Source organism: Grampus griseus, assembly GCF_964374135.1.
Source record: "Grampus griseus genome assembly, chromosome: 9".
In the NCBI taxonomy this organism is placed as follows: domain Eukaryota; kingdom Metazoa; phylum Chordata; class Mammalia; order Artiodactyla; family Delphinidae; genus Grampus; species Grampus griseus.
The window spans coordinates 66,471,192-66,499,144 of record NC_139003.1 but is presented as its reverse complement, the minus strand read 5'-3'; the positions used below and the strand labels follow the sequence as shown (position 1 = coordinate 66,499,144).

The 27,953-nt window shown below is 37.3% G+C and overlaps 1 protein-coding gene across 7 annotated transcripts in view; it reads left to right on the top strand.

Moving 5' to 3' along the window:
• Positions 1-9,999: 9,999 nt before the first annotated feature.
• Positions 10,000-27,953, top strand: part of ETV1 (ETS variant transcription factor 1) — a gene marked incomplete at both ends in the record, with an annotated part of 91,880 nt that continues 73,926 nt past the window's right edge. For 2 of the 7 annotated variants that reach the window (XM_082661596.1, XM_082661594.1), the window contains 4 exons: positions 10,000-10,044; positions 10,857-10,944; positions 12,313-12,360; positions 21,617-21,670. In XM_082661596.1, the coding sequence (XP_082517722.1) occupies positions 10,000-10,044; positions 10,857-10,944; positions 12,313-12,360; positions 21,617-21,670 (235 nt within the window). Of the gene's footprint in view, positions 10,045-10,856; positions 10,945-12,312; positions 12,361-12,820; positions 12,882-21,616; positions 21,671-27,953 lie in introns of those variants that run through there. The other 5 variants (XM_082661600.1, XM_082661598.1, XM_082661595.1 and 2 more) reach the window with 4 other exon arrangements.

Below are 27,953 nucleotides of genomic sequence, written 5' to 3'. Positions count from 1 at the left end.
TAGAGCTTCAACATAAGAATTTGGGGAGGAGGGACACACACATTCAGTCCATACACGCATCTTTAACAAGAGGATGTGTTTAATAAGTCCTTTAACAGTCATCCCTCAGAGATGACTGAGGTGATAGGAATACAGCCATGAGTAACATGAAGTTCCTGTTCTCTTGGAGCCTTGGGTCTAATTGTGGAAGCCACTTGGCATACATTAAAATGGCAAGTAAATCTGTGTTCAATCTGTGATAGACTGGACATTTGAAAAGAAAAAAGTTCTTATAGTCAGCCTCTAAGATTGCCACCAGTGATCCCAGCTTCCTAATATTCACACCTTTGTGCCATCTCTCTCTCACATTGTATTAGTCTGTATGACCAATAGTCTATGGCAGAACTGATGGTTTGTCACTTCCGAGATTAGGTTGTAAAAGACTGATTTCCATCTTGAGCTGTCTCTCTTGGATTATTGGTACTTGAAAGCCTTGTCATCAGCAGCCCTATGGAGAAACACACATGGTGAAAAACTGAGCTATGTGGCCAATAGTCACAAGAAACTGAGGGCACCAGCCACCACATGAGTGAGGCTGGCAGCAGATTTCCTAGCTCCAGATCACAGCTTGACTACAGCCTCGGGAGAGACCCTGAGCCAGAAATACCCAGCTAGGTTTTTCTTAGATTCCTGATTCATAGAAATAGTGAGATAATAAATGTGGAGTAACTTAAGCCATTAAATTTGGAGATAGTTTGTAACTCAGTGATGGATAACTAACGCTGGTCTTTCACTGCAGATAATTTGAGAGACAGTGATCTAGAATGTTCTTGATCAGTGATCAGATATGGAAGGCTTAAGTAAGACTTGATAAGCTCTAAATAAGTATGGCTCTGTGTGTTGGAAAATAAGAAGAGTAGTGATGGCATTGATAACAAACTTGATGAGCTACTGATGCCCCTTTGAGCTATAAGACTGAATTATCTAGAAACCAAGCACGGATATCTCACATTACGTCACGAATGAGTCAAATAACAAGAGCTATTTGTAATGAATGTCATGGCCTTTTCCTCTGTTTTAACTGATAACACTTATTATTTTAAGAATTCTGATATTTCAGCAGGAGTGGGTGTGAGAATATGTATATGTATAGGAAAGAATATCTTTGTTTTAACTCTGAATGCAAAATTATTTTTAGGTCTCATCCATATACATACCTGCTTCCTGAATGCCTTTCTGATAATGCCTTCCTTTATGGACTCAAATGATGTCAAGAGTGTCAGATACAAATCTTTCCTAACAAAGGTAAGACTCTCATCATAAATAACTTATTTTTCTGGGTGGACTATGTTGTTCCAAGATATATTTGATAAACTTATGAGCATTGATATTATTTGACACAAGAGAAATAGGGAGTAATTTCAATTTAGAATATAAAAGTGAACCAAGAATAAAAACCTGAGTTGTATTTAGAGTGTGTCAGACAGATACAAAGAAGATTTGTAGCTTTCTTTGATGTGCTCACATGAAATGCCTGTAGTCAAAGGGCTATTTTTAAACTTGAGAAGAAATTCAGGACAAAAGGAACATTTTAAATATAAAAGAGAATTCAGGAAGATCACAAAGAAGTGAAATCACTATTACAAAGTTCAAAGACACATTGTTCTTCAAATACCAAGAAACTGACTTAAGGATCATTGGTGACCCTCATTCAGGGAAGACTCTCTAGGTATTAAGGAAGTGAGGGACACGAGGCTCTTCTCTTGCCCCCTTTGCAGAAACTGCTCTGTTTGGACAACTTTTCTGTTTTACTTTCTTGAGACTAATTCCTCTGTTGTGCACTGCCGTCAAGCAGCATTTTCTCTCTCCTTCAGCTACTGTGCTAGAGTTTTGAACTCAGCAAGGAGATCTTAACTGCAAGATAATTGGCATGTGGTGTCAGGCGTCACGTTGGCTGATCACTAGAGACCAGGGAGAGGAATCTGATGTGTCAGTCCCCTGCCTGAGCAGGATAAATATTGGAGACCAGGAATTGACCTCCACATTGATAGGAAGCTAGAAAATTATTTTAAACATGGACAGGAAGTCCATAACAGGAAGTCAGGCTGACTGTTCTTAGGTATTAAGGACAGTTCTAAAAGTCATCTGGAAGGTCACAGGGATAGATCTGTGACATTAGGCCAAGGAGGACTGACCCAGAGAGGAGAAATCTTTTGTCTTATGTCAGAGAAAATCTCTAACACACAGGACAAGAAAGGCAACTTCTATGAGTACCAACTCTGCGAGGCAATTTAGATACATTAACTCATTTCTTCCTCAGCAATTTTGGAAAAGAGGTTTTATATCCATTATATAGCTGTGGAAACTGAGACTCAGAGACATGACATAATTTAGCCTGTGTTGGACCGGCATTCAGATCTATGACCATCTGATACAAAATCCTCTTTCCACTACACCACTGTTTTTTTTCCTCTGAGTGACTTTATCACAGTCGTTGACTAAAAATAAGATAGGAGACTTCTTTCATAAGGGATCTTAAGGGTATCTATTACAAACCCTTCATTTAATACATTTAAAAAAGAAAGAAAGGTTACATTGGTACAAGTTATGATTCTGAATTATATACTTCAGATACTTTGCTGTCAGTCACAAATATCAGATCCTGAGAAATCACAAAGAATGTTTCTCTGTGTCAAAAAAAAATGAAAGAAACCTATACATAGGAGAAATATATTTAGCTCAAGGCAGCTTTTAATTTTCTTTTCGATAATAAATTCAAGAACAAACTTTTATCAAAAAGCCATTTGTACTCAGGTAAATCGGCCCTTTTCAGTTGTCCAGCAAATTTTTATTTGTTTTCAGTACAGTCTGCCTACAACATTGCTTAGTTAATATTTGAAATGTGTTTATATTTGTAGAGTGAGGCAGTTCAGTAGTAGGCTATCCATTCACTGATTCATTCATCCTACAACAAGCATTAAACACCTTCTATATGCCAGTGGCTAAGATACTTGTAATCAGGTCCTAAGTACTGAATGAAGGACAGTTATTAACATTTACACAGAATTTAGAGCTATGAAAAAATGCCAGCTCTGAGAGGCCAGAAGAAGAAATTCTCCTAAAACTACCTTGGGATTCAGAACTGGAGAAAACAAACTATTTCCAGGAGGACCACCCAGAGGAGGTACTTTGGGAAGCCAGCCTGGAAATAGTCCTCCCAATGTGTAATACACATAAAAGATTAACTTTATTGCTGGTGATTTAGATTGTTCTAAATCAAGTTGTGTCCCAGGAGAATAAAATTCCATTTCTAAAGTGGACTTTTAGAATCATTTTTTCCCTTTTACATGAGGAAAGCACCTCCACCAAACCTGCATCTCTCACAGTGGTCCAGAAAACAACTACAAGGGTAGAGATTGGTGAACTCCGCTGATGTCTTACTGTTTAATGTTACCAATGCCATGCCTTCAAATGCAAGTAGTCCTCTTTCCAAAGAAAGGTAAAAGATTTGTTTTGTTCCTTGTTCATTATTTATTCTAAAATTTATAAATCACTTAAAGTTAAGATCCATGACTATCTAGATATATTGTTATTCTAAAAATGAAAATTTCTATGGTTCTTACAAAATTAACTCTAAATTACTAATGTGTTCACCCCTTAAATGGATTAAAAAATGACTGATACATGCATGTTGTAACAAACCATTCCACGTGCTAAAAGAAAAATATGATTATCTTTTTTTATAAATTTCTTTGTTTGTTTTTTTTTTGGCTGTGTTGGGTCTTTGTTGCTGTGTGCAGGCTTTCTCTAGTTGCCGCGAGTGGCGGCTACTCTTCATTGCGGTGCGCGGGCTTCTCTTGTTGTGGAGCACGGGCTGTAGGCATGCAGGCTTCAGTAGTTGTGGCACGTGGGGTCAGTAGTTGTGGCTTGCGGGCTCTAGAGCACAGGCTCAGTAGTTGTGGCACACGGGCTTGGTTGCTCCACGGCATGTGGGATCTTCCCAGGCCAGGGCTCGAACCCATGTCCCTTGCATTGGCAGGCAGATTCTTAACCACTGCGCCACCAGGGAAGCCCCCTATGATTATCTTTTACCTCACACCTCCAATCAGACCTACTAGAGGTACCTGTAACTAATAATAAGAGATGGATGTGTATTCTTTGGGATGATAAAAATCAATATTTTTAGCTAAATATAGTACCTATAGAAAGAGAAAAGTAAAGGTATATATTATACATTCTCAATGGGGGTGATATTGCCCCCAAGTGTTGAAAATTGGTTCTTGGAGGGATAAATGTTAGATATTACACTAATTTGTGACCTTCCAAAGGATTAAGGATATAAACAAATATATAGTATATCTGTAGTATTAAAATTGAATGGGAGGGGGGCAATTAGAAATAAAAAATGTCCACAAAGCCTCTTTGGGGAGGCAGTAATGAAAAATTGTTGACAAACACTGGTGTATAGGTATATATACACATGTGTCTCCTATATGTGTATACAGGCACCTTTACGCACACTATTTTTTCTTTTGAACAAAAACAGAATATATGATACTCTATATTCTGTCCCTTGCTTTTATTAACATGCTATGCCACGTGTAATCCGGGATTGACACATGCAAATGCTTACAGGGGTCAGGTGGGTAACAAATAACATAACATAAATAAGAAAAGCAGGGATTAGGGAAGAGTGTGGGCCATGGCAAAACTGAAACCCATGCTCCTTCACAAGAGCTTCACAAGCTCCAGCTGATGGTTGCTATTTGGGAATTTAGTCTCAGTGTTATCATATTCTCTGATTTGTCAAGCAATAGTGGAAATCGAAATTTTACGTGTTGATGATGAAATTTCCAAGCATGTCAACATTATGTGGGTCAAGCAAAACATGTCCCAACTAGTAAACCTTGCAGGTCTCCCTTTGGATTTCTGGTAGAGGTCCAACCCAGGGTTTCCCCAGAAAGATTCAGAGGCCAACTACAACAAAATCCTCTGCAACAGAATTTTCATGTGATGTGCTTGCCGGGCCCAAGTTCAGGTCTACTGAATCGGAAACTCTGTGGGTCCATCCAGGAATCTGAAGTTTTAACAAGGAGTTTCTTAAGTAATCTCAAGTTTGAGAACCAAGAACACAGCATACTTTTTAACAGCTATATAAGCACCATAATTGAATTCCAAAGTATGAAATGATCATACTATGTTAAAAACCATGTCCTCATTGGTGGGTATTGAAGTTGCTTCTAAATTTCCCCCTCTATACATAATACTTCAGTAAATGTCCTTATGCACATTGCTTTTATTTTTATAGAACAGATTTCCCAAATCAGGATTATTGGGTCTAACTAAGGTCTAATAGATACTGTACATTTTAGGGTCTAGTAGATACTGACTTCATACTTACTTTAGACATTTTAGGGTCTAGTAGATACTTGCTTTATAAAGGTTGCAGAAAGTCACATTCCCACCAGCAATACATGTGAGTGCCCTTATCCCAACACTAACATCCCTGGACATTAGAATTTTTTTCCAATTTGATGGGATAAAGATGTTTTTAATTTTTTTAATGAATAATGTCCTGACTTCCAGTGCAGTTAACAATTTTTTAAATCACATTTCCTCTACAAGGGAATATTGGAGATATTCCCCTGCTGAGAATGGCAGGGTTAGAGTGGGAGCTAACACCTTGTACACAGTGGCAACTTTCTTGATACCCTTACCTTCTTCCTAGGGTCTACCCTCCTCTCAAATCCCTGCTTCTCTTCCCACAGGGAGCCCACTATAGCCACTCATTATCTTTCACTATTCTGGCAGGTTTCTAAGTTTTCCTTTAAAATTATATTCACCTGTTCATTCTTATGCCCACTTGTCTATTTAATGGTCTGTCTTTTCCTTATCTATTTGATGTAGCTCTGTGCAAACTAGGCCATTAACAGTTTGCTTACAAAGAATTCAAAAAATTATACAGGTTACTATTTTACTTAATAATCAACCCAATTTGAACAAATTTCATTTAATTTTAATCATATTAACCATTTCAAACTATCAGTAGTACCATTTTAGTTTGTTTCTGCTGCTTTTAGAAATGTGCTTTAACATCAGGCATTTTCAGTATAATGCTATAATAAGTTAACTGCAGAAAAGCCACTAATGAATTTTATTTTATTAAATAACAGCAAAGGAACTATAAAGATTTAAATAGCTTTCTATGCAAGTTAAAAACTTTCCAAACTCAGAAATGGATTTTTATGGGGGGCGGAGGGGGGGAGGTGGGCTTTCTCTCAAGAGCTCTAATTTCAAAACCCAAATGGAATTTCAAAATACAAGTAAATAAATGTCAAAGCCTCTGGCCTCTGCTCTGCCATTCTATGCCTGAAATCCTGCCAAAATGAAATTTTCCATTCAAGGAGGACTGGCGTTTACTAAGCTGATTTTAAAAGACTCACTTTCAAAAGTAGTGGAAACTTTGTGCAACTTTTGACGTTCCTCTCTGTGGATACAACAGCTGCCTCTGTAGACATTTTCCACAATGGTAACAATTTCTGAAAAACGAATTTTTAGCCCTTCCAATGCCTTCAGCCACTAGGTCTACTGGTTTTTCCCAGCGCCAAGCAAAGAAGATAAACAGAAGCCAAACTAAAAGCTAGCGTCTCACTAAGTATCACGGCACAAAAAGGACAGAAAGAGAAAGGGCAGAAGAGAAAGTGGGAGGGAGGAGGGAGCGTGGTCCGATAGTCCACTTGCTAGAGGGAAATATTAATCTCAAAACTGTGTGCTGTTTCAACAAAACTGAGCTGTAGTGAGACTGGCTTGTCTGCTTATTCACATATTATCATATTCAGTTACTGTTAAGATCAAATAGTTAGAAAAGCTGAGTTCGTTTAAAGAATACAAAGGGAAAATATGGAGCCCCTGCAATACGTAGTCAAATCCGAGGATTAAGGCTCAGCTTCTCTTGGTCAGTCCAGCGTAGGTGGGAAGTAGGGGTAGTGCTTTGGGGGGCCGGTGAAAGAGTGAAGTCTTGGCAAATGGAAACTAAAACTGTCAGCCAGTGAAAACCTGCAGTGTGCCTAAAAGAAGCTTTAAAAAGTTAACAAACTATGGGATAAATCTAAGGTGGGAATGAAAATTAGAGTGTTGTGAGAAAACTGAAATCCATTTACTCTTTGACAGTCTAAAAGCAACTTGAAACAGCAAGCCTAAGTTCCTAGCTTGTCCTTAAGGCTTTCTCCCCACTCCTTTATTCTCTTCCTTTCCTTTTTCGCAGCTTTTCTCATATGCAGTGTATGTACCCCGTAATTATCTCCCTGTGAGTCTTCCTTTAATTTCGGACTTATTTTTTCCCCCCTCTTTGTTGCTCCCAGACCCAAGCCTCCTTTTCCTCATATTCTAGTATTTGTTCGCTGACGGAACAGAGAAGGGGTAGCGAGGCAGAAAAGTTTTGTGGTTTGGAAAACTTGGGCCTTTGTTGTGTCATTTCCCCTACCCCGTCACGCCCCCAACCACGTGACCAAGAAAGGCCGGAATTTTGTGAATGGAGCCGAAAGGTGGCTGCAGGGCGGGAGAGGCTCCGCCTCTTTTCCTAAAGCGGCCAATCTCCTAGCGGAGCGCTGCGGGGTCAGCAATAAACAACAATGGGCTGGGAACAGACGGTAAATTATTGGCTACCGAGAGAACCTCGCGGGGGCTGAGTCTGAAGCTCCGCCCCCTCCCGGTTACCATCGTTACCCGTCAGGCTCCAGCCGCAGAGAAGGTCTTTGGAAACTGTTGGTCAGGTTACGGGGGCTGGGTTATCCCGGGAGTGTTGGGCGGCGGGACACACTTGCCGCCTGACTGCACCCTCAGAAAGTACCCTGGAGCCTCACGATGCCAGCCTCGAGGCCCGGCTGCGCCCGAACCCCTCCTCGGCTCGGGTAAATGTGCAGTTCCCGCTCAAAATGCTTGTAGGTGCGCGCCTTAGGACGGGCTAACTCCGATTTACTACTTTCAGGGAACGCACGGTGTGTGTCCTTGCTGTCCACAGTTACTGGGTGTTTCCCCAGTAATAAGTTTTTTTTTTAATATTAAAAAAATTTTTGACCCATGACCTCCATGGGTCCGGAATTGAGCCTTGTGCGCTCACACTCCGGTTTAATACGGCTCCATAACGTTCCATTTAAGGAAGGAAACTTTCAATTAGAAATTAAGAACTGCAGCACGTTTCTCAAAGGGCTGAACAGCTGCCGGAAACATCCTTTGGTCTCTAGCTCTGGTCGCCACCAGGATCACAAATGAATTTCATTGAGTCCCTGGTCCCATCCCCGAGGCCTCTCATCCCCGGTTGGGCCGAGGCTTCTGAAGTGACTCTTTACAGCTCTAAGCCCCGTAGGAGGGTCAGGGCAAGTGGTTTCAGAATTGCAGCCCTCACTTTTTAACGTCCTAGTCATTGTCCTTGAAACCCGACCCCCCTCGCCTCTCTCCCCCAACTCCCGGCTCTGGCTGTTTAAAAGCTGGAGAGGAAGTGAAAGCGTCAAGTACAGTAAGTGATACCCTCCGCCTCCGTGTATACATAACAAAAGCTCAGGAAACGTGCGGGTCCCTAGGATATCCGAGCCACCCCTAACCTATCCCTGCTCCTCCCCACCTCCACCAGGGACTGGAAACACCTTGTCCCAGTGCACACGTGGGACAAATTTTATTTTAATACTTTACCTCACCTAGATCGCTCTGTACTTCTCCCTTCCAACGCAACCACTCCTGAAGCAATTCCTCTGCTTCTCCCAGGTGCTTTCCCCATAGATTTTACTGTCCCATGAAAGATTTACTTGAGGATGACGTTAAAAAAATAATGTTGTTGATGCGCCATAATGGTTATGGTGGGTGTTGAAAAATGGGAAGAGAACCTGGGCCAAAAACTTAGTGGGAACGAGGCTATAGTGTGAGGTGGGCTCCTTATCAGGTTCAAAATAGAGGGGCTGGAGATCTTGAGGGAGGGGTGGTGGGAGACTAAGGAGGCACGGTCTTGGTGGATCGCACTTCAGAGTATATATCTGACCCGAACGAATGTGCTTTAGGAAATCAGCCCAATTAGTGGACCAAACACACCAGTAAGGGGAACTGGCGACTCGAAACACATGGCTTCGGTGTCCCCGGGCGCCTTAACAATAAGCAGCGGGTTAGGACGGCAGTCGATTTGCTCTGTGGCGTTTCCAGGCTGTGGTCACCGCGCCAGCCGGCGGAGCACGGGTATGGGCAGAGGGGCGCGGGAGATTCACGAGCAGGGGCAGCAAGCCTCCTGATTGACAGCCCGAAATCCGATCTTGTGAAAGAGACGCGGAGCCAATGGGAGGCAGCGATCCATCAGTTTGGATTGGAGGCCCCTGGAGGAGAAGTAGAGGAAAAACCACCGAATTGAGCTCTGTCAGAGGCGCTTTCGGCTTCCAAGGGGGAAGTGCTGGGCAATAATTAATGTTTTTATTAAAATTGGAGGGAATTTTTTGCAGCCGTTCGCCTAGCGTGGCCTTCAGGTGGGTCTTTCCAACAACTTTTTATGTCTCTCCAGATAATTGCATGGTTGTGGGTTGCAAAAACTATCCTTATGAAAGAGGTGTCTCCGTCTCTTTAGTCCCGTTAGGTGCAAAGCAAGTCTCGTTGATCGCCATTGCTAGTTTTGCACACGTTTGCGAATCAGAGCTGCCCGGGGTACACCGACCGCGCAGGGAAACATCGAGAGTGTAAATAAATACATCGCCTCTGGTTCGGATTTTTGCTACTGCCGAAAATATGTAAATTGTGAACTCTCTTGTCTCTCTTTGGATCCAGGTGAAGGAGGCGGTGTAGGGAGGGTTATTTTTGTGAATGGGACTGTCGGAGGGTAATTAGCTATGCAAATTCAAGAGCTTCATTCATGATTTTTTTTTTTTTTTGTAGCCTAAAAGCCATCTTGTTCCCCTCTAGGTTGATAGAAGTCCAGATCCCGAGGAAATCTCCAGCTAAATGCTCAAAATATAAAATACTGAGCTGAGATTTGCGAAGAGCAGCAGAATGGATGGATTTTATGACCAGCAAGTGCCTTACATGGTCACCAATGTGAGTGATCAGTTCGAAAGTTGCTGTTTATAAACTTGATTCCGACGGAGGGGGTGGGGTGGGGAGGAGGGAGAGAATGAGGAGGGAGGGGGCAAGGGGGCTGGGATTGCAGATACTTTATCTGCTTTGTTGCCACTGTAGGGCGACTCTGCTTCTAGAAGCCCAGTCTTCAAAATGAGCTTACCTTTCAGTGATTTGGATAAGGCATAGTTTTGTTTTTAAGACTCCTTTTTCTGATTAAAGTGCTCAAGATGAGTGGAAGAGGAGATGGGGGGCAGCAGCAGCTGCTGCTCTCAAAGTTTTTGGCTGGGTTTGTCTGCCACATTGAAAAGAATGAAGTTGAGACAAATGCTGACACTTTTTGTTTATATGGGGTGTTTCTTTTTTTCTTTTTTTTTTTCATTGTCTCTCTTACATTTTTCATTTCACCACTCTGTTTTTGTTCTTTTTTTAGGGGTGTTTCAGGGAGAATAAAATTCACTGTGTTTTAATCTAGCATTGATCCAGCCTAAAACGACTTTAAGTGTAATTGCTTAATGTTGTTTTGATGTTGAGATACCATGAATATATGACTGATAAATAGTGTATTACCATCGGCACAGGGGAGCAACTCTCCCTGGCTGTTGAGTTCTCAGCATAAGCTTTCACTGTCAAATGAACACAGAAAATGATTATTGGAATTGATACGATGGACTTTTATTTTTTTATTTAGGGAGGAGATCCAGTAGACTTTTGTATGCATGTGTGTTTCTATGTGTGTGTGCCATGTGAGGTTTACATTCTTTTAAAGGATTTTATCTTTCCCTTTGTAGAATCAGCGTGGGAGAAATTGTAACGAGAAACCAACAAATGTCAGGAAAAGAAAATTCATTAACAGAGATCTGGCTCATGATTCAGAAGGTGAGGTTTGATTTTGGGCTGAATCCCCCCTCTTTACCTATACTTCCCACCCTCATAAAGAAGAGAAGCACTTCAGTCTTACCTTAAGAATAATACACTTTCAAATTACTGCATTTAACCAAGACTTTTATTTGGAGCAATTAACATGATGTGACAGTTTGCGTTGAGAGATATTTTATGGCTCTGTCACAAACTAATGCAAGAAGGAAATAAAAACAGTGACAACCTTCTTTTATCATTCTTTTGTGTTTAAATACCTTTGTCCATATGGCATACAAGTAATCCCATACACTAAGGTAACAATTTTGAAATATCCAACACAGTGGGACAAATTAGGCAGCTGTGCACACTGCTTAATTTCTCTTTTCTCCTGTGTTAGAAGTTGAGCAATGTAAGTGATTGTTTGATTTCCCATCCCCTTACACTAAAACCATATACTGTTATCAAACTTTTCATTGATGATTTTGATGACCACATGGTGAGGCCTTAAAATGTTCAATGAATCATAATCAAGGCCTAATTAGTAATTATAATACCTATTTGGGAAATTGGGTCACAGATTCTTTTTATGAACTGTTGGTAGGAGGTCAATATATTAAAAATTATTCCAGCCCTATGCAGGCATTCATAATAAACTTACCATACTTAGATTTAATTACCAAAGTTCAGTTTGCCATTTAGATTAGGTATATTGGATTCTGAAACATCCTCAAATCTTCATATAAGTATAAATAAGTTACACGTGCCTCTCCCTCCCCACTATGACAGAATACACAGTTTTGGACTTGATAATAATCAGGTACCAGAGAATTATCTCTCTGACTTTTGTAAACCTATTCCTGTAGAAATTTTCTTCCAAAATCTTGTATTTAAAAGTTGTCCCTTTTAGTTTTGAGGCGTTGAACTTCAAAACATATAGTACTTTGAGAATTATACAATGTACTGCTACATGTTTTATATAAAATTCGGAAGATAGAAATAAAACGTTTTTCAGTCGTTCTGATTTTTCCCCTACTACTGTTTTAGCAAGAGTTGAATATATTTAAGAAAGGTTTCTGTGGATAGACATGCCTTTACCTCAGCCTTTTTGAGTTCTAGTGTATGCGTGTTGTTTGAGGTCCCTAAGCTTATTTATTAAGCTAACTGTTAAAAAGGGGAAAAAAAAGATATTGAGAAGTATTGCTTAATAGACATCAAAATGGGCAGGATTATTGATATAATTAAGTTACAAATCCTGATTTCTTTTTATATTGACTCCCCTCCCCAAATTAAATTGATCTATAGTACTAATTTCATGACAAACATTTCCATTTAATGTAGGCTAAAGGTTTGCAAATCTTTTGTTTATGTCTTTGACTTGTTTTTTAGAACTCTTTCAAGATCTAAGTCAATTACAGGAAACATGGCTTGCAGAAGGTAAGGCAAAAAATTGCTTTCAAAGGAGGGGAAAAGCAACTCTAGAAGGGGAGGGAAAAAAAGTCCTGAACTTGCTGTCTTCATGTTCAGCCCAATTAATTGAGCTCTAAAAGAGCCACCTCATGTGTCATGCATACATTAGAGCCTCTGATGAGTTTGTCTTCGGGGAATCTGGGACTGCACTACCCAGTGTCATCACAAATTACCAGGAGAAATTGCTTCCAGCTCACAATCACATCTGCTTTTGGCAAGAACTAATGCACCAAGACTTCAAGTTCTAAGCCTCTGTTCAGATTTTAATTGCAATTGATCAGGTTTATATTATTGTACCTCGAGAGACCTCCTAGAGCCAGAACTCGGCTTGCTGTTTCCTTTAGAGCAGCGCATATCATTATTTGGTGTTCTGGCGGAGGACTTTTCTGATGGCAGAAATTAGTTTCTCTGGGTTCATCAGGACGGGATGCTTCAAGATTTAAGTGCAAGTGTCTTCTTTCCACCTTGTTCACAACACAGAACGTTAGGTGTGTATCCAATGCTAAGGAAATCCATGGCTTTAAAATAAATCTTGGGGGGATTGGAGGATTTTAAAAATGTTTTCTGTTTGTTACTATGATGTGATGTTTGTTGAAATTGATCTTTGCTATTATAACACTTTTATTAGGATTTATTTAATATAGCAAGGAGATATTTAAAGGCATTACTTTTATTTTTGATAAAATTTTGTGTTGCAGTCTATTGTATCTTTTTTTGTGAAACTTTATTTTATAGGAACGAGGAGATATTGCTTCAGTACAGCTTTATACAACTTGAGAAATGTCTAATGTTGAGGGACTTTTGTTGGCGTCTATAATTTGAAATTTTTCTTTTGGATTTGGTACACTAAATGTGAAATAATAATTTTATCCTACGATGTGTTTTGTGGGAAATACAAAGAGAAAATTATAGATAGTTAGGTATTGAGTATAGTTGTGTTATTTCTGTCTTTGCGTTACATGGGAAACATGCAGTTTTTGGAACAGATTTTTAAGATGGTTCAAAGAAGAGAGAGGGTCTCTTTAAAAGGAACCCAAGCAATGCTGTTGCTACTTTGAGGCAGACTGCTGTGTTTTTTCTAGTGGTCTTGCTTGCAGTTGATCAAGTTGCTGTTAGCATGTAAAATAAGTTTCTTTGTTTTGCTGATATTCTAGTTCTTCCAAAGGGCTTCTGCAATCTTTATAAAGCTTTTAAGTTAAATAGCTTTTCCAGTATCCCTTTGCAAGGGTGATTGTATTTGTATGTTAATGAAAGGTAAGTATTAATGAAAGTTTTAGTTACATTTAAAGGTCATTTTGCTTGTCACTGTAAATGAAACTTATTGCAATAGATTACTTATTATTGCAACATAAGCCATATATTCAAATGTAACTTTCTCAAGAAAAATCTGCACAGAGGCTCTTGCATGAATTTTATCTGTTAGTTTTGCAAAGTTAAATGTTGTGAGAACACTATGTTTATGAGGGAATTTATTCGCTTATCCAGAATACCTTCAGATATCTATTTTAATTGTTCTGGAAGGTTTGTTGGTTCTTAAGATGTTTAAGTCTCATTGATTCCAAGTCAGTGCACTTGCTGGCAGATTTTGAATGTGCACAGCAACTCTGTTCCTGGAATTTAAAAATGTGGAATCTGTGACAGACTCTTACCATTTTATAATCAGTTTCAGTGCAGTGTTTTACTTTTGACTTGTTTTGTTTCTTTGTCCTTCAGATAAGTGATTTGGTAATTTATCCAAGTTTATTTTAAAACTCTACACTGAATATTCTTACCCATGATAATTAACTTACCTGTAAATCAGATCTGAAGATTTAGCTTTATATAAAATAAACCTAGAAAATGATTGATGTATTTGAAAGAACATGGACTTTTACTTAGAAAAGAATTTATAAGCTTAAATAAGTTCAGGAATTAATCCTCGGAGTGTTTTATTGAATACCCAGGTGGGCTCCTATTTACAAACCATGAGTAAGATTGCATTTGAGGATAATTTAAACATTTGTTCAGAATACTTTACGTTAATGTATCCTGTCATGATATAAGCATAACATTAACTTTATTTCTAAAAATCTAAGAGTAAGAAGAGAGGTGGGTTTTTAAAATTATCTGTTAATGGACTGCACATTTATTTTTAGCAATTTTATATAATTATGTTATTTGCATTAGCATGTTAACTTATCCCACATCTTGAACAATATTAGCTAAGAAGAGATCTCAAAATTATACTAGTTTATTTGTAGCTAGATCTGTTCATTTATGTTCTTCTGGTCATCCAGAAATTAAAACATTGCCAAACTGTCAGACTATAAACGGTTCACATATTTCTTTTCATAATTCTTTATCGCCAAGAAAGGGACCATGGAATTTTAAGTCATCTTGACCCTTTTTAAAAAGACCATTGGCAATTAACCAAGTTTCTCCCATAAGAATCCCACTGGGAAGTTAAACAGGTCTAAAAATGTTACTAGGCAGGAGAGTCAAGGTACTTGTAATGTGTCATATGAATTTTTAAAAAATTATCAAAGTCCCTAAATACTTGGGAAATAATATTGTTTCAGGTTTAATTTATTTTTTTCCTGTAAAAATTTTTATAGGGTAGACCCGAAGTGTAACATGGATTGGTCAGAGGTAAATTATTATGGATTATGAAATGTGTTTTATGTCCAAGGAAAAATTTGGATAGATAAGGTAGGACTTATTTGAGGGTGGGGTTGGAACCAGTATTTTCAATTCACTAAAGTCCTCTCCAAAAAATATGCTTCCATTCTTCCCCCAAATTTCTAAACAGGGATCAAAAATATGTTTTTGAAGAATATAACTTTATATTAGTATCAGTTTTGAAGTACTAACTGCAATTTTAAGGTTTTTTAACATATACACCACAATTTAAAATAATCACATCTTATTCTGAAGAAAATTGAAAAGGTAATGTTTTCAGTGACCAGAGTAGCAGTTAAAAAAGTGAAGAATGTGCTTATTTTAAATTTTGCCATAGCCAGTTTATATTGTCATTTTACTGTGTACAATTCTTTATTTATTGATTCTTTGACTTTTGAATTCGATTGCCACTGACAGAAAGGCAATTCCAATTATTTGATCCCATGAAATAATGAGTTCAAATATCAATTCTATCAACATCCTGGTAACGTCCTGTTTTTTTAAGTGGTGCTTTAAGGAAGGGCATCCTAGAAATTCATAGTTAAAATGGAACCTTTTGTGTGGGGGGGACAGAAGTAGAAGGATGTAAAATCTAGTTAAAAGAGGATCACGTTCTTTTAAAGTTGCTTGTTAAAGTTTACCTTTAACACAACTTAAAGAAAAATAATACATTTCATATGTATCTAATATAAATACATAGCAACTTTTGAGTGTTATTTTTGATGTTGGTCTAGATGTCCTTGAGGTTTCTTTTCATCAGTAATATTAAGGAAAATTGTCGATAGTGATTCGCTGCCATCAGGGTAGAATGTTTTTCAGTTGTGTGGTAAGTCAAGTTTCATGCTGCCAGGACACTTTAGTCAAAGTTGTGCCTCCAAGAATAACCTTTCTACACTAAAGATTATTATTACCTCATGCCCTCATGCCGATAAGCTTTTTTCCTTTTGTTTTATGTGACCTTCTATTAATAGTCAGGTTTGCTGAAAAGTAGAGATGTCATTCTATCTCCTCAGTTCACTTTAGTGGCTGATACTAAATTTATAATCAAAATCATTTATTATGAATTTCATCAAATAATATGTGCTCTTGATACTCAATATACATAATGCCACCCATAATACACAGTAGTCATAATGTACTCATTTTTATTTTTTAAAAACTAGACTGTTTCTTTTTGAAACGGAACATAAATTGGGTATAGACTCACGATTTTTTTTTAAATGTGAGGCAGTAAGGAGAAAAAGCTTTAAAAACTACATTATTTTGTGTGGTTTAAATAAAAAAGGAATTGAGAGTTAGGCATTAAATTACAGAAGTCCATACTATTTCTTAGAGTTGAGCAAGAGTCATTGTATGGGGGGAGGGGGGAGCTACTCTCCATCTTTTTCTTGTACCAGGAAATACTCTAAACTATGAAACAAAGACTTCTTGTTTGGACTTCATTAAAGGGTAGCAGGTAGAGTAGATGTATTCTGTTTCTCAACATTTATTGGAAGTATATAAATGCATTTTCATCTAGGGTCTATTTGCAAAATAGAAAAATTTGTTAAAAATAGAATTCGGATTTGATGTAGCCTAGATATCGGTTTTCCAGAGGGTCCTAATACATGTTAATGAAATATTGCTGAACTTTTCTAATTCAGTTACAGAAAATGTATAATTTCTTGAATTTCATAATATAACTTTATTTCCTTTGACCTGTGCACAACATTGTAATTAAAATAATAATAATGATAATAATAATAGAAGTCAGACCTCAGTAGCATTAGAGAAAATATATGGATAATAACAACAGCTCTGAGCTACGCTTAAGTTTTCAAGTCTCTCTATAGGTTAGTTAGGAAATTGAAGTTGATTTGAGACTAAAGACAACTAAAACTTACTGTTTTCTTTCTTTTAGAGCATACAGAAAGAATGCCTTTATCAATATTAAAGATGTTTTTGTCATGGGGAAAATGCCCCCCTTTTTTCATCTGTTTCAATGTATTTATATTTCTGCATTAATTATGTTTATACATTGGTACAATCAGTTTAATGTTAAAAGCGATGTGGTATAAAACCAGGCTTAGCGGCCTCATGATTATTTTCTTCCATGGCCTGAAGCTTCATTTTAGGATTAAACAAAGTATGACTGTGTGAAGGTTGATTTTCTTGTTGTTTTACTTTTATTTAAAAGAAAATTTAAATTTCTTTACAGAAACTTGTTTCTTAACCCTGTGAGAGTGAAATGCTACTAAGTTCAGCAATAAACTATTATAATCTTAAGATAAAAAGAGCATTTGAATAATAAGCAAGAAAAATAAGGTATTTCTTTAATGGTTTGGCTTTTTTCCCCCTTCCTTCTTTCCTTCCTTCCTTCCATCCACCCATCCATCCATCCATCCGTCTATCTTTACCTCTTTTCTTTTTTCCTTCTTAGTTTTATACATTTAAGTTTCTGTGACAAATTACCGTATAAAGCAGGATGGGTTAAACATATGTAAATATATATATGGATTTAACTTTGTCATTTATTTAAACGTGTACCTTAATGGATTTGAGCTGTATTTGAGACAGAGCAATAAAACTGGTATGTTTATACTGCAAGTTCAAGTTGACTTGCTTTAGCTCTCTGGAAGGGTGTGACATGAAAAGATTGCGGTTGGGCCCCATGGCTCATGCTGGACTGTGTTTTTGTGAATGGAGGCGGAACTCCAGCTCTGCCTGCTTGTCTGGAGGAATTGCTGAGGAGATCAGCTGTCTCATTCACGGGCAGAAAGAATGACTCATACATCTTCCGCCTTGTTTGGCTCCAGGTCATTGTTACAGTGGATAGAACTGGTTTTAATTAAATATTAACCCCTTTTCAACTTGACATTTGTTTCAGTTGTAATTTTTCCACTTTTTCCCTAGCTTTAAAAGAAAACCTGACAGGCGCCTAGTTTGTAAGAAAAAGGGGGTTTTTACTTGTTTGCAGCCAAACTTGGAAAATATTTCAACACTCACCTTTCCTTAAGTAATGATTATTACTTTATTTGAAGGTTTAAAATAAGCACAAAAGACAGACAAACTCTGTTTAAAAATTGTGCACTCCCCACCCCAGCCCCGCCCAAGAAATGTTAGTTAAGAAAGTATATTAAAATTCAAAATAAGGGTTAGTGATTCTGTGACATCAAGACTGTGATTAATATTTTCATGGGTTTCTTTCTCATAATATGTATTGCGATGTAGTAGAATGAGAGAGAGAGAGAGAGAGAGAGAGAGAGAGAGAGGGAGAGAGGGAGAGAGAGGAGAAACAACTTTGGATAATAATGTAGGTAAATAGCTGAAAGTGCAAATACTTCCCTTATAAAGGCGAAGTCCTGAGACTTGATGGCAACTTGTCTATTAATGTGTGATGAACTGATAGAAGCGCTCCAGCTATTACCAGTAAAATCCACATGCTTCATCTTCTTGAAAGCCTTTTATTGGTCTTTTGGTATATACTTTCTCTTCTCCTTTCTTACTCTTTCCCCTTCCTCTTTAATTACAGAGTGTGGGGAAACATTTTCATTCCCCAAAGGTGATTATTCCAAGCATAGTTTATTATAGATGGCAGTGAAAAAACTAATTTATTTTTAGGTTGGCCTCTATTGTTAATTTTCCACTTTGGAGTTGGTATGGCTTGCCGCAAATTTTCAGGAAGCTGTAGTTTGCTACTTCACAGAATTCCCCGTGAATGGAGGAAAAAAAGGAAATGTACGATACGAGTGTGGCAATACTTTGTCATATTTTCCTTGCCCAGATCCAACTTGTGTTTTTCGTTAGCTGCTTTCCTTTGACTCTAACTTGAAGTTAGAGGTAGACTTCAGCTTTTGTCCATTTAAGTAGCATGCTGCTTCATTTGGTCTATTCAGTTTCTTAAGATTAGCTTCTGTGAAAATGTGAGTCATATGTTTTTTGTTAAAATTCTGGAATATGTTCAGGCATAAGTGTGAAGTATTTATTCAGTATGTTAAGGAGTTAGAACAGAAATAGCAGTTCTTATTCTTTTTACAAAATTGTTGGTATGTAGCTATTTTCTGTATTTGTGAGGTATAACTTCTGGTTTCTTCTCCTCCTGAAGTTTTCCCTCCCCAGCTCCCATCTCCCAACATACGCTGCTTATCCATCAGCGATTTTTTACGCCTTTCTTGCAGTGATATATATCATTGAATTGCAACTTTGTCTTCTGATAGTAAGAAAAAAAAAGTCTGGCCTTTGGGACAGTCATACCAGCATATTCTGTTACAAATACGTTTTTGTTACTCACCCGCTATTTTTAACTATTCCTGTAAAGGGATATTATGTTTTTATTAGATTCTTGTAAATGTTGGCTTTTTAAAAGCATAGTGATTGCTGTGGTTGATAATTTTGCATCTCAGTAGTTATCTGGGTTTAGCTGTTAATTTCAAAGGAAAACCAAAACCTGTGGATATGGTGGGAAAAATGTGTAGGGTTTGATTCTGTCTGCCTGCTGTTATTTATTAAATAGATACTAAAAACACTTTTTGTAATTTTTTTTGGTGAAAAGACTTATTTTGATCGTTACTCCTCCACTTATAATTTGTGAGTCTTTGAGAAAAATCAGGTTTACTGTACTGTCAAAAGAATGTTTATAGCTAAGAGAATGCTAATGTACAAATTTTAGCTGCGATTTTTATCCGTCTCCAATATAATTCATTAGAAGTAAAGATATTAAACTTGCATTGTAATGATTTGAGTAGTACCTCGTGTGTGAATTGAAAAAAAGGGATGGGTGGTGGAGGTTTGGAAAGAAGAATATAAGTAACGTTTCTTGAGTATCTGATATTGTGTCTGGCGTTGTGCTTAGACTATTCCATTTAATCCTCATGAAAAACCTATATTATCACTATTAAACTGATGAGTAAAATGGAGTTCAAAGAGGTTAAATAATGTTACACAGTTTACACAGCATAACATAGAACAATGATTTGAAGGTTGTTGGCCTTTAGTTAACCTTGGTATCAGGTATTAGTGGAATCGGAAGAAAAAAGTACCTCTTCCTCCAGTACAGGCTGATCAAATAGGTATCAGTTCTAATTTGGAAAAAAGCGCTTAATTTGTTTGGTTTTCTTAAGTGGCAGAGGATGGAATTTGTCTTCAATAAACTTAAGTATTGGTGTACAGAAGAAAGTTGTTAGAAAATAATTGAATGTCAAACTGCATATGTCTTGGTAATAGGCAAGATTATCGTTTGTTCCGCTCTTAATAATATAACATAAATTTTATTCAACCAAATATTTGTTTTTTTAAATCCTATTAAATAAGCTGACACAACAGACATTTTAATTCTATGTATGTTGTGTTCCTTTTTTATACAGAATTTTTAAAATGTAGAATTTCTTTTTATATGAATTTTTTTTCTTAATTACCAACACAAAGCTTTTTCAACAAAGACTGATTATGTTAATAAGAATTCCCCATACAGAAGAGGCACTTTTAAAAAAATTAATTGACATCTGTTTTAGTATGACTTGATTGGATAAAAAGTTTCACTCTTAGATAATACTAGTAAAGTAATACTAACTAATCAGGTTATAGCTAAAGTTAATTAGGATTATAACTCATTATAAACCCAGCTTTTATGTAGCTTGTATGTCTGTAAGTGTGCGTATTTGTGTGTGCAGATGAAAACTCATTTTTTTAATATGTCAATTTGGAATAGGTTATTTTGACACCTAAATTAACTGTGATGAAAATATTCTAGAAGTGAAAAATATACTTGTGTTTTGATTGCCGAATACATTAAGTTCTTGCTCCTCAGAATTTTTTTCCTTTACTAAAAATAGGGTAGTCATTTGACATTAGGACTGATGAAATAGTGATATTCTTTTGTTAGTACTAAATAGTCACCTGGAAAATATTTTGCATGAAAAGATGGAGTTTGGTTTTATTATTTACTATTTTTATTATTGTGACCATAATCATTGAGATATAATATTTTATCATATATGACCAAAATCAATGATAATCTTTTCATGTAAAAAACTTTGTCACATATTTTGGCCAAATTTAGGGCAAACATTTTTAATTGTGGTAGTCTAATTGGCAGTAGACCGAACATATCAAAAGCAGATATTTCGAAAAAGCAGAGGGATATGTGTAGTAATTACACATCATTTGGAAGAATTGTGTGGTTAATTGAAATGGGCCGCTTAAGCACCGGCAGTAGGTGAATTGAAATACTTCTTACTCCATTCTTGCAAAAACAGAAAACAAAAAAAACCCCACTGCATCTAATGGAATTCCTGTAGCTTCTTTTATTTTGCATGTTTCTTTTATTTCCACGTGGCAGGTGAAATTCAGAGGGACTACAACTTCCACCATTTTATTTCTGACATACGTGTTTTCTGGGTGACACTGATGATGGCTTCTATTTCTCCTCCCAAATATTGCTGTCAATGCCATTTTAAATATGAGCTCATTGGCAAATAATCATAGGTTTGGTCTCAGTCTAAAAAGCTCTTCCATGAGAGATCTTACTTGACATTCTTTATGCCTTGGCAGTTTCTCTCTTAATTTTGTTTTCTTTTTTTTTCCTCAGCTCAGGTACCTGACAATGATGAGCAGTTTGTGCCAGACTATCAGGCTGAAAGTTGTAAGTATACTATGACTCATCTCTTGAACTTTTCTTTGTCTTTGTTTCCTGCTTTTATCCTTTCTCTTTGGTTGGTCTCCACTTCCAGTGTCTTTTCTTGCATTGTGTCCGTGCCTTTTTAGCTTACAGTCATGAGGTGATTGTATTTGTCAGGTTGTGACCTCAGTAGAACCCCTGTAGGATCTGAAAAGAGCTTAGGAAAACTGATTGGATTAAAAGAGGGTCCTGTTCTCTATTTCGTTTATATCCTTGGAGAAGAAACAGGGTGTGATCCATGAACATGCGAGTGTTTACTTCCAGCTTTTCAGTATGTCCAGCAGGAAAAGTGTGTGTGCTGATGGGAGACGGTCAGTAGTTCAAATCCTCATGAGATTTATTGTATAACATAAAAATCTTAGACCACACATCCTCTGACTTATTGTATTATTTTACACTCATGAACTTTCACCTGCTTGGATTTAATTTTTAGCCTCATTATCTGCTTCCCGGTTGCAGTCACACAAATGCAAGTAGCCATTGGCTTCTCTTAGGATCCCTTCTGTGTTTCTTTCCCCGAGCCTTGCTCCAGGGCTTGTCATAGCATGCGAGAGGAGTGATTCAGGGGTTCTCCCCTCCTCTAATCAAAGAATGAGCATTTTGCCTGTATCAACATGGTTGCCTCGGGGTTTGCTTCCGATATTTATGGTTTTCCTCTATCAGCAAACTGCAGCTATTGACCTGAGGTGTGAATAGTAAAGATAAGGGTATAAATGCCATCCCGATTATAAAACTGACCTAATACATTTTTGTTCTTTTAGCACCAATTAAAGCTGTAACTTGTTTCATTTTTCCAGGCCATTGACGGTTTCACAGGAGGCAGTAGCAACAGCAACAACAGATGCTTAATACCTTACAACTTATCAAACCCATATTTTCACACCTAATATCATAAATCTAACACAAATACCTACGTTACTTTGAGTAACAGATGTTCGTGTGCAATGTTTTCAGCTTTTATGTTTGCTATCTTACATTTCCCAGGTGTCAAGGGTTGTAAGAGGTTTCTTCCAGATTCTCTCCCGTGTTACATATTTTAGTTCGGCGTCATTACAATTTTTTTCATTTGTGGTAAAATATATATTACAGAAAATTTATCATTTGAATCATTTTTAAGTGTGCAGTTCAATGGCAGTCATGTTGTTGTGCAAACACCAACACCATCCATTTCCAGAACTTTCTTATCATCCCTACTGAAAGTCTGTACTTACCAAAAACTAACTCCCCACTTACCCTGCCCCCAGCACCTGGTAACTGCTGTTGTATCAGCTTGATTTTTGATCTGAGAAGAGAATTTTCTGTACTGTTTGATATATTTATTAGACATAGGACTTCAAGAAACCTGTTCAGCTAAGGTTTAGACCTTAATTAGAGACTCTTAGAAATTCCCAGAAGGATGATGGCTAAGGATAACAGCTAGGCAAGGTCTCCCTTTCTTCGGTGAAGTGTGGGAAGAGAATGGTCACATTTCCACATGTCCCTTCCTGTGAGGCACTGGAGTTCTTTCTAAAAACTAAACCTGTCATCTGAGTGGGAGAGTTAGTCTCATGGAGTCATTTTATATCTGAAGAAATTGGTAATGATTTTAATACTCTACCAAATGCCTAAAGGTAATTTTTTATTCCTTTTCTTATTTGCCGTCTTTTTGTTTTTTCGTATTCTTGATTAATTCGTCTCCTTGAACTCACTTCTCTAGGTTCACAGCATATGATTTTTTCTTTCTTTCTTTATTCCTTTGATTACTCCTTCTCAAGTCACTCATCTGCTTTCTCTGTCTTTCCCAGGGTTCTGTGCCGTGCCAGCACAGTCCCACAGAACTTTCTGTGATGATGGGAATAATCTACGTCTGTACCGTTCAGTATAGGAGCCACTAACCACATTCCTCATTGAGCACTTGAACTGTGGCTAATGGGACTGAAGAAATTAATTTTTAATTTATTTATTTTTTATGACTTTAAATGTATGTGAACACATGTGGCTATCAGCTACTGTGGTCAGCGTGCTTCTGTTGAGCTATGTCTCCTACGTCGTTTTCTCTAGTGCGGGTCTCCAGTCTGTCCCCGTCTACTGAACATCTGGTGCCCCGATCCACCACTGAGGTCCTGGTGCAAATTAGAAAAACGCAGCACCTCTGCACTCACCCCCTCCGCCCTCAGCTGAGCATCAGCATAAAACACCATTTACATAGCACCCCCAGTTTTCAATGTGATTCTCCAGTGACAGTACACTCTCAGTAAGGCCAATGGTGAAATCTTTACTTTTTTTCTGCCCAGCATCTCTCTTCAACTTCTGTTGCCCTTCTAAGTTGATGGCATCACCAATCCAAGCTGAAAACCTTTAATTTATCTTCAGTCCGTCCCAGTTCTTTACCATTAACCTCCCTTTGCTTACCAAGTTGTTAATTCTGTGTCTCAGAAGTATCTTAATTTCATGGCTTCGACTCCATTTCTAATATTTCACTGCCTTAGTTCACACCCACTTTCTGCCTCCACGGAACTTGTGAATCAGCCTTTCTGTTGGTGTTCTTGCCTTCGTGTTTCCCTCCTTCCAGTCCGCTCTCTGCAATGATATTAACACACAGCCATGTGACCTTGTTAATTTTCTCTTTAAACTTCTTTCAGGACAAAGTCCTAATTCTTTAGCTGTACAGAGCATTGTTCTATAACCTGGGCCTTGGCTATCTTTTCAGTTTTAACTCTTGCTATCCCAGCACCCTGTGTCTCTCCATTCTCTAAACTTGAGCCTTTCTAATTTTTCAGTCCCCCAAACAGAGTGAGCTCTCTTATGCCTCTACCTTTGCACGTGTTCATTTTGCTTTAAAATTTTTTAAGTTTTGCTTTGCAGTCTGGTGTACCTCCAACTCCAGACTCAGCTGCGAGTTCACCGCACTGAGGTCTTTCTTGACCTTTCTTTGCATCCTTACCCTGCAGAGTTAGACTCTATAGCATCTTGTATCTTCTGTTTATTATAATATTGTAGATCCATGTCAGTAAGACTGTGAACTTCTTGAGGATTAGGAGCATGTCATAGTCAGTATGCCTGGCGTGTTTCAGAAGCACCATAAGTAAAATTGTTGTCATAACCATGATCAGCTTCTTAGTGCTGATTTTCTCCTAAGTATTTTCGAAGTCCTAATTCCCTTCTTAAGGTAGAAACATCTGATCATGCCTTAAAGCATTATATATAGTGTCCTTCTGGAAAAACATGCTAAAACCATGAATTAATTTAGCCAAGCACTTTCAGAATGCTGAAATTTTATTTTACTTCAATGAGTGAGTATTTACAGTTTAACAAATATGGCTCTAGGACATATGAATAAAACACCTAATTATAGAGGAAAACCTATAAACACACGTAAAAATAAATCTGAAATAGTCTAATAAGAAGAAAGTGGAGATGTGATTTATTTTAAGTTTCACTGACTTAAAGGACTATTGTTCGGATGATGGTGACCAGCTAATTTCAATCTTCACTGAGGATGGAGAAAGAGGGAAATAATTTAAATAGAGGAATAGGGCATATGGATTAGACTCTAAAGAGCATTTCTGGATGGAGAAGTTTATCAAATACTGGAATTGAAAGGCCATCTTGTCTCCTAAATGCCCTTTGCAAATGTTTGATACTTGTCTGTCTGGAAAAGCTTAGTGGGGCAGAGGGATCCTATCTCTAAGAACAGAAGGAAACTCCATCCCCTCTGTGTGGCCCGTCTATAACTTCTATGGGGCTATTTTTTTCCAATGGGAATAATCAGATTTCCTTACATACCTCAATCGAATAAAATGCTTCTGTTTTTGCTTTTATTGCTTTAGCCCTTTGGTAAATGTAGGTTAGGAGAATGAATGGCAAGTTTCTGCCCAGCACTGTATTACAGAACATACATTCGAGTGTAACGTGTATAAACATACGTAGAAGAGTAGGGAACAGAGCATTCAAAAAATCTGAAAAATGAAATTAAACCATAACACTGGGGTATTGCCTAGAAATTTTCCTGAGCATCTCTTATTTTTATTTATAAAGTTTTTCTGTTGGAAACCTGGAATCTTAATGATGTCATGCTATAGTTTGGTAACCTTTGAAGGCTGCTGACGTTTGAAGCATGTATAGACATTAAAAACAAATGAGAACAAACAAAACCATCATACAAGCCCATCCTAGGAATTGAATGGAGGTTAAGAAAAACAATTATGTGGCTCAAACAAACTGTTTCTTAGAAATGAATCTGTTCAGAATTCAGACACTGTGGAAAAAGATAGAATAACTTTAGGATACGCTTTAGTCCAGAGGAAGTAGAATTATATCTCTTCAGAAAAGAGAATTAAAAGAGTGTTTAGAATAATAGATGAGCCTTATCTTTCCAAAGTAGATACAAATTTGTGTATAGACTGAATTTTTGTAAACCATGTGTTTTAAATTCAATACATCAATAATCTTATATTTTAAGTCATGTACTTTAAATTTAGTTATACCACTAGTCTTTTAAAATCTACCACCCCTCATTTTCTTCATGTACAAAGTTGTGTGTTACTATTTTTCTAACTTGTTCGTTTCCATTTGATTACATTAGTTCCTTTCCATGTTTCCTCTACAGTGATTCACATGATAGATGATATTCACATTTACATTTTATGTTCTCCCAGAGCATTCCCAGGGGTTTAGCCAGGGTTATGCAAAATTCCCAGTAGGACAGATCCTTGTAACTCTACACCTTTCTTTCACACCCGAGAAAGAACACTGGAATGCAAATCAATTAGAATGATGTCATTAAAGGAATAATAACCTTGACTCTTCTCTGATATATTTATGAAAGTAAATATAAAAAGTTTGCAAATTTCTCTACTTTAACTGAAGTTTGTAACACAATACTAGTGACCCATTCTGAAAATAAGACAAACCAGTGTGTGCGGACTCAACTGTTTAAAGCCATTATTACACGGGTGATATGTTGTCTATGTAAATGAAAGTCCTAGCTGCACTTCATCTTCGTAGGAATTTTTTTAAAAAAAATAGCACTTGGGGTGCTTTTTGCAGTGAAGTGGAGAAAAAAAATACCTTAACAGATTCATGTTACAAATCTGCTTCTGAAAAAAGCTGAAGTTAGGTCTATGCAGACCCTGACTGAATAATTCCTTTTATATTAACATGCGTTTGTCCTGGGTTGGAAAGTTCCACTTAGTGTTTGTGTTTCTTAATTTTCTTCCTTTCTACTAAGCTACCTTCCTGCATTCTGTTCCTTTCTACACAGACAGTGAGTACTTTATAAAATTTACTTTTCGTTACTAATTTTGAAACCTTTCTTACCTGATTCATGTTTTGGATGTGACTGGGCAGGAAGATTTTGTTTTTTATTTCTCTAACTGCTTTTACCAGAAGGTGAGCACACATTCACAGAGGAATTCCGTTTCTGAGATTTGAGGAAGTGAGTTTGTTACTGTGTTTTGTCTTCTTTTTAAACATTTTTGGAGGTAAATTTAAGCATGTCACCGTCATCAGACTTAAACTATCCATTTCAAGGATGAAGTGTCTTCTGCCTTTCTCACCTGCGATCATACGTATGTGTATGATCTCAGCCATTGCCAGCCCTTGAAGGTTGATTCCTTTGTGTATGGTTTTTGTTGTGGTTTTTGTTGTTTTTGGTCTGTTTGTTGCTTTGGGGTTTTTTTCTTGGTTTTGTTTTTTTTTTACAGTTTAAATATTTTATCAAAGCAATATATTGATAGAGTGGAAAACACAAGTAAGATCATTCCCCATTTTTCACAGTTCTCTTCTCTAGAGGCAACCATTTTTTTTTTCCTTTGTAGTTGGCTCACATACTAAATAATGTAATTGTACTGCAACTTATTGATTTATCAGTTTTAGGGTTTTTTTGTTGTCCTGTTCAGATAGATAATCACTTTGGGTAAGTTTAAATTATTTTCCTGAAAGTCATCAGCTATGTAATTTTACATGAGTCCAGTAAACTTATTCACACTTGAGTGTGAATATGAATTATTTGGGAAGCTTATTCAAATGCAGGTTTATGGTCCCTATCTGTGAGAGTTTGACCGTTTAGGTCTGGAATTGGGCCCTGTAATTTCTAACGAGCTGTTAGGTGATTCTGATGCAGGCCTTCCAAGGAGCACAACGTTAGAAATTTTACTATCCTGTTATTTACTTATTTGTAGACTAAAGATAGCAGCATCAATTTTTTGCAGTTAAGTTGTAAGATGGACTTGGCTATTCATACACAATTCATTATGTAATAGATACA